Source organism: Poecilia formosa, unplaced genomic scaffold (assembly GCF_000485575.1).
Source record: "Poecilia formosa unplaced genomic scaffold, Poecilia_formosa-5.1.2 Scaffold255, whole genome shotgun sequence".
Lineage (NCBI taxonomy): Eukaryota > Metazoa > Chordata > Actinopteri > Cyprinodontiformes > Poeciliidae > Poecilia > Poecilia formosa.
In genome coordinates this window covers 595593-606583 of record NW_006800194.1, presented here as the reverse complement: position 1 = coordinate 606583, position 10991 = coordinate 595593, and the positions used below count along the sequence as shown (strand labels likewise).

General features: G+C 38.6%; 1 protein-coding gene across 5 annotated transcripts in view; it reads left to right on the top strand.

Moving 5' to 3' along the window:
- Nucleotides 1–10621, top strand: part of ttll10 (tubulin tyrosine ligase-like family, member 10) — a 44078-nt gene extending 33457 nt beyond the window's left edge. For 2 of the 5 annotated variants that reach the window (XM_016680726.1, XM_016680725.1), the window contains exons 2-13: nt 428–521; nt 1801–2077; nt 2727–2877; nt 3048–3166; nt 3275–3395; nt 3793–3896; nt 6116–6302; nt 6501–6672; nt 7305–7445; nt 8354–8470; nt 8547–8640; nt 10000–10621. In XM_016680726.1, the coding sequence (XP_016536212.1) occupies nt 1819–2077; nt 2727–2877; nt 3048–3166; nt 3275–3395; nt 3793–3896; nt 6116–6302; nt 6501–6672; nt 7305–7445; nt 8354–8470; nt 8547–8640; nt 10000–10409 (1875 nt within the window). In that variant the 5' untranslated portion in view covers nt 428–521; nt 1801–1818 and the 3' untranslated portion in view covers nt 10410–10621. The other 3 variants (XM_007570100.2, XM_016680724.1, XM_007570099.2) reach the window with 3 other exon arrangements.
- Nucleotides 10622–10991: the final 370 nt, after the last annotated feature.

Below are 10991 nucleotides of genomic sequence, written 5' to 3'. Positions count from 1 at the left end.
TATATATATATACACACGTTTCAATTTTATGAAATAATGCACACTGTGTGTTAAAGAGCAGGTTAAAATGCTGTTTAACCCTCTGGACCAGCATATAATACCATTCTGACCGACACCCTCCTCTAAGTTTACCATACGGTTCACAGAGCAAAGGCTTACTGGAGATAAATATTGAATGAAGCTAAACTTAGACGGGGGTATGCAAGGAATACATTAAACATGAGTTGTGAGTTTGTCTTCAGGTGTTGTTGTTGTTGTAATATTCATTCTACAAATGGCAACTGTTGCTAAGAGACCCATAAAGCCAGTAAATGCTGCTGTTGTTGACATTAGCCCTCCAGGTTAGCTTACTTTGGAGGGTAAAACTGCAGACCTTAAATGTGATTTCCTGCAAAGTTTGTTGTTTCTCCTCCTTTGTGTTTTGCAGGTGGTCAATAAGAGTGGAGGTGGATGAAGAAGAATCGGCTTAGAGAGGTTTCCATAAACTCTGCCTTCAAGACGTGTTAGACATGGAGTCACAGGTATGTAAACTCAGTGCTGCTGGTCGGCGTTATCTCTATAATACTTTTATTTTAAATTTGTGTGATATCTGCTATTTTATTGTATGTTTAAAGTTGCTTTAAATTTGAGTTAATTAAATATAAAAGTCCACTATATAGTAATTCACTGGATCATGACTTGTCAGTCTAATTTTATGCTTTCATTTTTTTTAAATATGACACTTCTCTGTCTGACAACTCTGAGCTCCTATAGATTTATTATCTTATAAGCAAGATTCATGGTTTTTATTGGGATTCTACAACACAAAACAATTCATAATTTTGAACCACAAAAATAACTACAATTATTATAAATATAAAAGCTTGATAGGGGTTAATGAACATGAAGTCTGGCATAAGAGGACAAAATAGGGCTTGGTTTAATTTTGAACATTTCAAGGCTCTCTAAAGACATAAAAAACATGAGACAATGTCCACCTTAAGATCTATTTATATCAGTTTAATTAATTCAAAAACACACATTCTAATTCAATAATATGCATTCATCTTAGTTATTATGCATTCAAATCCAATTAATTGGCAAACGAAAAGTTTTCCACCTAAGAAGATGAGCTAATTGCGTAGAGGTGTTAACTGTGCAGCAGTCACTCATACTGAGCATGCATGTGGCGACAGTGAAAAGGATTGACTATAGTAGTAGGAAATGTCCAGTAAAAACTGGCACTTTGAGAGCCCCAGGAGGTCTTCTACCAATTGAAGGTTTGGGAAGTCAGAGCAGACATTAAATACACAGAAGAACTGATCCAGGAGTATTTTACTTTCTATGTGGAAAAAAAACCCAGCAGAAAAAGGGAGCAGTATGTCCTTCTGTGAATATATTTAACAAGAAAGCAAGATGGATAAACTGTGAGATTAAAAAGTCCAGGTCAGCCTAAAAACAGAAAAACATGACAAAGTGAATCATCTCTAGAAAGAAAACCTGAAGGTATTGACAGGAAAAGCTCAGGTGGAGGCTCCTTCCAAGAAGGTGACACAGAGACGCCAGCCCATGTGTGACTTCTGAGAACAGGAATAGAGGAAAATATGAAAAATAGTCGTCATTTAATAGTTTAAATGGAAAAAACACACCCATTTGATTCAGCTATTCCTGAGAACATGGGCAAAAATGTCAGTCTAAAAACAAAACCAAGAAACCTCAATCAATTTACCTCAAATGCTCAACTATGCATTTCTTTGTGTTGTTTTTATTTGCTTGAAAACCCAATAAAATACATTGAACTTTTTGATTTTAACATTACAGAAGATCTACTAAGTCCTTATGCAAGAGGCCATAAAATCTGAGCGCTGCCAGGAAATGTACAGCAAAGACAGACTGGAAAAGGAAAACAAACAGATTCTTTATGGAGGGAAGGAGGAGCCAACAACAGAACAGTCTGAGTCACCTGACTGCTGGGACTCACAGGAAATGACATCAGAAGGGTTGGAGTGTGCCCACAGGGAGGGGGCATTGACTCGGGAGGAGGGAAGGAGACGTTCATGTTTCTCTGTCAAGCAGAAGAGACAATGTGGACAGACAGGTGTGTGTGTGTGTGTGTGTGTGTGTGTGTGTGTGTATGTGAGAGAGAGAGAGAGAGAGAGAGAGAGAGCGAGAGCAGAGCAAGCCGCTATACAAGTAGTTTGATATTCTGTCAACACACTGAGTATTTATCCGGATGTCCTACTGGTTTAATCACCTTTATTAAGGAATTATTGACTTAAAACAAGCTCCTGTGTCTTTCTGAAAATTTACTTGTAAGTTAGTTTGGCCTCATTTCAAGTGTAAGATGTTTACACTAGAAACTGGAGCAAATATACTTGGTAAGACTTTGTGTTTTTGCAGAGGATCAGCTCTGAGCAGCTTAACAGTTGCAGTCTTCCTGGGACTCTTTCATAAAAAACTGATTTGATGAGCTCCTGCTCGTCATTTTAACAAATCTTCCAGACCTTTGAATTTCTGCAGCTCCTCCACAGTCAACATGTGGGGAGAAAGAATGCAGCTGCTAAACACTTTTTTTTTCCGATTTTAATTGAAAAAAAAAAAAATAAATAAAAAATAATAATAATAATTAAGGTTGTTGTGATGTGAGAAAATGTGGAAAAATTTGCACATTCATACTGTTACAAGGCATGATGTGTATTTGTTGAAATATGCAATGTGAAGGTTATCTGTATGTTTTAAAACATCAGGTGGATCCAAAGTGGAGGGCAGCTTCCACAGGTCCAAATCAAGGGGCCCGGGGCCCTGCTCTAACAAAGGACAGGACAAAGACATCAAGACAGAGGAGCCTCGTGGACTTGGGCCGTTCTACTTCTTTGGAGGAACCAATGGGGCTGAAATGTGAGCAAGAGATGTGAAACACAGAAATATTATCTGATTCAACATGAAAGCCCCTTAGAAAGTCACAAAATCATTTGTTTTATTGCAAAGGGGGAAAAGTTTTCACTCATTCTCCGCTCTTACCTCTGGTTTTTTTGTTTGCTTCTGTGTTTGTGGCTGATTTCTCGCAGTGTGTGCGGCTACTGCGAGAGGAGAGGATGGAAGAGAATTTATAACAAGCAGAGGGAAGATTTCAGGCTCAAATGGTGCGAGACCAAATCTCAAATTAACTACAGCCGCTTCAAGCAAGGTACCGCAGAGCAAGACAATACAAGATAAACTCTCAATTTAAACTGTACTAAAAAACAAAAACACACACACGTTACTAAAATGATAAATTCACACATTTTGTTTCTAGGTAGACACTTGGTGTTCCAGATTCCCAACAACATGGTTCTCACCACTAAAATCGGCCTCCTGAACAGCCTGCGGGAATTTGAGAGAATAACCAGCAAAATCAGATACAAAAATGGACACAGGTAAACCAACCAGCCAGTTTCTCCCTTTCTTTGGGGGAGCAGGCTTTTCAAAGGGTTTGGACTGTTTGCTGTGTGAAAGCGAACCGCTACCAGCTGAAAATGTAATAAATGTATCAAATTTTGGTCCCCAATCAAACTGAGTCTACCAGACTATTAGGTGTGAAAACGCCCTAAGCTAAGACCCTGAACCTTTCAGGTAACAGCTGCATTTATACTGAGATTAAAATACTCACAAGTGGACTTTTTTTTTTCTTTTCTTTTTACTAGCTAAGTGACTACTGTGGGAAATGGACTGGCTGAGATTTTATTTACGGTTATCAGATTAAAGGGATCTGACCGAGTACATGACACACTTTTTCAGATTTTTATTTGTTAAAAAAAAAATTGTCCCTTCCAGGAGGCTGAAAATGGAGGAGTTCATTCCCACAACGTTCCGCATGGATGTGAAGGAAGAGAGGGAGGATTTCTTTTCCCGCATCGCCCCACAGGAGGGTGAAACAGGTAAAACACATCCTGCGTGCATCAACCTAACGTCCCGCTGCAATGACAACTATTTGCTGGTTAAACTGGGTATACCCCACGTTTGCTGGCTTCATTTCAAAGATTAATCATACGTGACTGCTTGTGAGCATGACAGTGAAAGGACGTTTGTTCTTGATGGTGTTAGGACAACAGTTGCCTGGGAGAGTATTTGATCAAGGGGTTGAAAACGTTGGAAAATAATGCACTTCACCTCCCATGAGGCCCTGATAAAATCACTAGGGTAGCATGCTGCTGCCATGGCGATGAGTCAGCAGAGGGCAGGGCTGAGACACAAACAAGAAGATCCTGAACGCAGCACTGCTGCCACGCTGAACAAAGCTATGAGAAGCAGGTGGAGTTCTTTCCTAACTTACAATAATAATAAATAAAATAAATACCACACAGTTGATGTCGTGCTGGAACCTGGAGATAAAAATGACTGGATCTAGATTGATTGGTTCATCACAAACACATTGTGCTAAGTGGAGTACAGGTTAGTCAAACACAGCTATCACTGAGCAAACAGGAGAAGGACTCAAACAGCTGGTTTAGATCTCTGGCTGACGGATGGGATAGACAAGAGAAGAAGAATAAAAGATGAAAAGAACAAAGTCAAACTATAAATGTTAAAGATGTGAAACAGTTTACGCTGAAGTCTCTGCACAAGTCTCTTATTAAATGTTCTGCACTGTGAAATAATCAACAAGGGTTTGCAGGTGGGTGTGAGCTACAATTTTCCAAAGTGTGTGTGTGCTTAGCATTAGTACATTTCCACAGTAAAGTATTGTGCAGATATCCTAAAACCCATTTCTTCAGCCTGCCTTTCCCTCTCATGTTCTGTGCTGTGTATGCTTAAGAAAACCAGGAATATGAGTAAGCAAGAGTAAGTGGACACATAGAAGATAGACGAAATGTTGCGATGAACAGAATAACTGTACCTGAATGTTGTTTAATAAACTAAAACAAAAAAAAAATGAAATACCTGACACGAGACCTGACAAATGCCATCCTTCTTCGGTTAATTATTTACGCTATGCCAAGTTTTCAGCAAATAGCAGTGAGGTGACGTTTTCTGTCTATTAAACTGTAACTTCTTGTATTTGTTATAAACCCAGCTGGAAGAATGGGAAGAAATTGGCTGGAAACAAAGACCCTGAAAATCCCCTCTAAAAGTGGTTCATTACAAAGTTATAAGTAATGAAGAAGTAAATTCAGAAACCATTCTCAATGCTTGCAACGTAATTTCAAATCTTTTCTCTCAAAGTTATTGTATCGCATACTGACAAAAATGATAACGCTTGCTTAAGTTTTTGTTTTTTACTTGTTGATACAATTTGGTGCATTTTCAAACTAATCTGAGTAATGAACTAAACTTGTTGCCTTGTTTGATACGAAGCATTAATGTGGATTTCAATAACTTTTTCTGTGACGTGCCTTCAGATGACGTGTTGTGAATTGAAACTTACTTACATAATAAGTATTTAAGTAAGTATACTCTTGTTTTTGACTGAAAATGAAAAGCAAGAGTAGAAAACATCAAAAGCACAAAACAGACGTTGCGACAAACTGAATGATGTTAAATTCATTTTATCGAAAATGACATGGAAAGACAGATTCTTGTCCTTGGTTTCACAGCCGACTGTGCATGTGGTTTAAACCTCCATCGCAAGCAATGCAGTCAAAGAAATTGTCTGTCGATCTTTAGATTGTATTTGTGACGAGATTCAAATCTAGAAATTTACTAACTCACAAACAGATTTAGTAATTTTCCCCTTAGAGTAAAAGTCTGCAACAGGCATCACAAAACAGCAGTAAAATGTAAGAAGCATTAACAATTACAACTTAACTCAAAATCAAATGTTCCACTCCTGGTTTACCTGATTACCGTTCTCATCAGATTTGTGTTTTGTGTGTTTATTTTGGAAAGCGACCACAAAAGTATTATTTAAAAGAGTAATAATTTGACATGTTTTGTACCTGAAAAGGCTTTACTGTGACTAATCCTTCATGTTTGACTGCAAAACTAAAGAGGCTTCATTCGGTGCCAACCTCATATACTTACAGGAGCAACTGAAACAGCTCCAGGACAAAATATGATAAACAATTACCCAGACGTGCCTGCTCCTGTACAACAGAAGAACAAACTGTTTTAATAGCAGGTTGATGGGTAATTGATGTGGCTGTGTTTGTGGTGGCAGACTTGAAGAAGACAGAGAGCAGCATGTGGATCTGTAAGCCCACAGGCCTGAACCGGGGCAAGGGAATCTTCCTCCTGAAGAACCAGGAGGATGTGGCCGAATTCAGACTGAAGCTACAGAAGATGGAGGAGCTCCAGGCTGACCGCAAGACGCCTCACCGCCGGATTCAGCCCCACATCGTCCAGCGGTAGGTGAACACCTGGTTGTCAAAGTGTAAAACAAATTAGCCTTACAAGGGGAAGGACTGACTGCAATCCCTTTCTAGCCATGGTCACGCAACTAAAAACTACATTTAAATACATTTCAATATATTTAACACACTTTTTTTTAAAGGCCACATTGCTAAAAAAAGAAATGTAACGTCTTACAATATTTTTTCTCTCAGTTACATCCAGAAACCCCTTCTACTAAATGACAGAAAGTTTGATGTGCGCTCTTACCTTCTCATTGCCTCCACTGCGCCCTACATGGTCTTCTTTCGTCATGGGTATGTCCGACTGACGTGTGACGTCTACGATCCCACATCCAAAAACCTCTCTGCTCACCTCACCAACCAGGTAAAACAAACAAACACACACACACACGCACGCACGCACGCACGCACGCACGCACACACACACACACACACCACACACACACACACACGCACACACATAGTGTGTCTTTCTAATTTCACAGGGACTTTGAATTGATTTTCATTCATTTTTCATTAATTTCTTACCCTAAACCTAATCAGTACTAGTACTTAACTAACACTAATCCTAGTCTATCATTAGACGTAATCCAACTCAATTCACACCTAAGTCTTAATCTTCTTGTTGGGTACTTCCAAAGCAAAGCATTTTAAAAAGACATACAAGCAGAGTTGATTTGGCTTTCTATTTGAAATCTGGAAAATATGAAATAACTTTAAAGAACATTTTTGTCGAGTGGTTAACAGAGGAGAGGTATACGATACTTACTGTACAGTGAAACACAGCTGAAATCATTCATCCAACATCCTCATTGCTTTGTTTTCCTTCCCTTCTTTACATCCTAGTTTCTGCCAGGTGTTGTAGCTGAGCTGAAATGAAAAAAAAAAAAGTCATGCGTCTCCACAATACTGAGTCATTCAACGGCTTTTAAAACAAGTTGCTGCCTACACTTTTCTGTTTTGTGTGTCTCTTCTCCCCCTGCTGTTTGTCTCCAGTACATGCAGAAGAGAAACCCTTTGTACAGCCAGGTAAAGGAGGACACTGTTTGGTCTATGGAGAGCTTCAACGCCTACGTCAACGAAAGGCTTCAGGTTGCCAAGGGTCTGCCCAGGGACTGGGTGCTGGGAGCCTTTACGGTGAGGTCTGTGGTGTGCTGCAGCTCTCAGGGACCAATTACCAGCACAGAAGTGGTAGTTGGCACTGGAAGCTAATTGAGAATGTGGTTAGTTTTACATGAGCTCATTTCTGTATGAAGAGTCATCAACTTATGGCTAAACAGGAAATATTACAGGCTGTTTTTTCTCCATACTGACATACATTGTAATAAGCTGTTTTTTTTATTTTTTTATTTTTATAGCTTTAGCTTTCTTAAATAAAACTCTAAACCTTGATTGTGGCATCTTTTATGGTCTGTAAAGTTAACCACTACCTATTTGTTTTCTTCAGAAACCTGATTCATCTCAGTTGTAAATCTAGATGCGAGTTTGACGCATAACTGCACCGAGTGTCTGCATCATGAATTTGATGACATATTAAAATGTGGCCAAACTCACTAATGCATCAGATCATTTAAAGAGAGCACTAAAGGAACTCGTTTATCTTTGAGAGATAAAATGTTTAGCTTTGTTAGAGAAGTAGAATATGAAATCTGTACAACATTGACACGTTGAGACAAGGATGGGAAATTCATTGAAACAAATTATTTATTATAGCAGTGACATAATATTCCACTGTAAGTTTCACTTAGAAAAAAAAACATATTAGATAAAGTCTGGTGTGAGGTCTGCTAAACTAATTCTGTCATTTGATCATATATTTTTGATCATTATCCTGCTGGAAGATCCACTGTGAAGATCGGTTGCTGGCAAATTTGTCCAATTTGTTGTTTGTGCACACGAGCTTGGCCAATGAGTAGATTCTGAAAAATACACTGACCCTGAGCCATGACAACGTATGGCTCTTATATAAATATCTATATATGGATCTATAAGTTATATATCTATATAACTTATGGATATATATTTTGTTTCTGTTTGTATATCAGAAGCGCATGCAACAGATCATGACCCAGTGTTTCTTTGCCGTCAAGACTAAGTTAGACTGCCGGCCTGGATTCTTCGACTTGATTGGCTGCGACTTCATGATCGACGAGGACTTCAAGGTGGATTTTTTAAATTACTGAGGCAGAGCTGGATATAAATGTGCTCGTAAATTATGTCTTCATGTGACGCTTCCAGGTGTGGCTTCTGGAAATGAACTGTAATCCAGCTTTACACAGAAACTGCGAGGTGCTGAAGGAGGTGATACCCCGCACTGTTGGAGAAGCTCTGGGTCAGTTTAGCACATTCTGCAGACTTTGAGCACAAGTTGTTTTTTTTTTTTTTATAGTTCCGGGTATGAAATGTGTTACTGCTTAATTTCTTAAGTAACTTAAGTGTGAAACCTCCCCAATGTTCTGTAAGTGTTGTTTCATGGTCGTCTGCTTAGCTGCAGTTTTGTGCTACGTCGACTTGAGTATTTCTACTTAAGACCCAACTTCTCCCCTAGGTGAAGTGTTTGTTTTACAGCCTTTCTTTATGGCAAGCTGAAAGTTTTACATATTTGTTCAGATTAAAAGAAGTCTTCTACAAGTTGAATTTAATACTTTTTGGACTTTTTGAGTCCTGTTTAAACACATTTTTGAGAGTACCATCATTTAAATTTATGGTTGCTGTACATCGATTATTGGAAAAACAACTTGAATTTAAGTTAGTTTACTTGACAACAAACAGGTTACATAGAATGTCATCATGTGACTTGAGTTCAATCACAAATGAATTAAATAACTTTGACACCTACACTAACTACAGACTTTAGCCAACTAATCTTTTGGATTTTAATTTTGTAAACATACATCTAGTCCATCTCAGCTGAAAGTTGTTTTGACACGGGGTGTTTCAGGATCACTCCTTTCAGCAGACGGTTATTTTTGTCGGGGTTTTGGAGCTTCTGGTTTTTTCCACGATTAATAATAACTGCACTTCCTGAAGCAGAACGAGAAATCACATATGAAAAGAAAGCAGAGCAAATGCAGCTGGAGAAGTGATAAAGGAACAGATCTTCAAATTCTTCTCTAAGACTTTGCTTTTAGGTTCAGTTTTTTTTTTAAATGATTCTTAACATTTAGCAGAAATGCTGGTAAAATACATGTTTTACCTCCAGGGCTTATAAAATTACATTGTGGATGTTAATTAGTATCTTTCCTCCTGACTAAACATTTCCCTGTACTTCAGCATTTTTTAACAATTGAGATATAATGTAACCAGTCTTTGGTTTCCTATTTTATTTCTACCTACTGCTTACTCATATTATGTTTCCATAAATTAGCATTTCAACCTGTCAAAGTTTTGAGACTGACAGAAACCTTGTTTTATCCAAGCTTTTCTGCTTCCGGTTTTTATTGGTCTATTTTAAATTGATAAGGGTTGTTTTTGAGATACAGTTAACTAAAATCTCATTTTCACGTTTTTACTCCTCCACAAAATAACTAGCCAGTATCATTTAAAAGATTTTTAAATTCACATTCAACTTTCTTCATACAGCTTAATTCAAAACACATTTACTCATTATGCATGAGCTGGATTTCTCATTCTTGGCACTTAACGTTTGCTAAAAGATCTAAACATTTCCTCTACCGCTTTTTCTGCCTAGATTTAACTCTGGAGCTGTTCAACAAGTGTCGTCTCAGGCAGGAAATCCTTCCTTTAGTCAGTCAACAGGACTTTGTACTGCTGTACAGCGGTGTCTTAGGACATGTCGACAACAAGAGGACCGACAGCAGTGATTTCTGCCAGAAAGCTAAAAACAACAGGAAGCCCAGAGAGCACAAGACCAGGACAGAGATCACAAAAGGGACTGTTGCATCACAGGAGGATCCTCTGACTGAAGTCACTCAGACAGAAACATCACCTCTTCATCAAAGCGCAGCGTCAGTAGGTGAATGCCCAATGGCTGTCAGGAGGAAGACCAGAGCACCTCAAGTCAGACTGAAGCTGAGCAAATGCAATTCTGTTGAGGGTCGTTTGAAAGCCGAAGATGATGGGAAGCAAACGAAGGCTTAGCAGAAGTGAAAGATCACCATGTTTCTGTCATTGTTTACAACCCAGGTGACTGCAGTTCTGTCTGCAGGCCTTCTGATGAAAACTCAAACGGTACGCAGTCAGATCAGGGTACAGAAGAAAGAAGGAACAGCGATAGAAACAAATGGGATCTCTGTCTGAGCAGTGCAGGTGGAAAAGTTTTGGATGACAATAAAGGCGGCCTTTGTCTTCCACAACGTTGTCTGTTCTTATTGTTTTCCTCTGCACAGGAAGGCACATAGTGCCATTTTATAGCAGAGTCAAGAAACTATGCCACCTTCAGTTGTTATAAAAATGTATGTATCAAACATGACTTAAAAGAAATTTGACTTTGCAGTGTAATATTACTAAACCCAGTGGTGTCTTAGGTAAACCTGATGCAATCAGCCAAGGGTTTCATTAGTTCCATGAGGTGTGTTTGAGATAGAAAACTGTAAGTACCTGGACTACAGTTTTAGATGTCGTAGAAATATGGCTGTGTCAGGAGAATTGTCCGAACAGTCAGAGAAGAACTCACTATTTTACACTAAAAGGCCAGATAATAAAAAAGATAGAAAAAGCTCT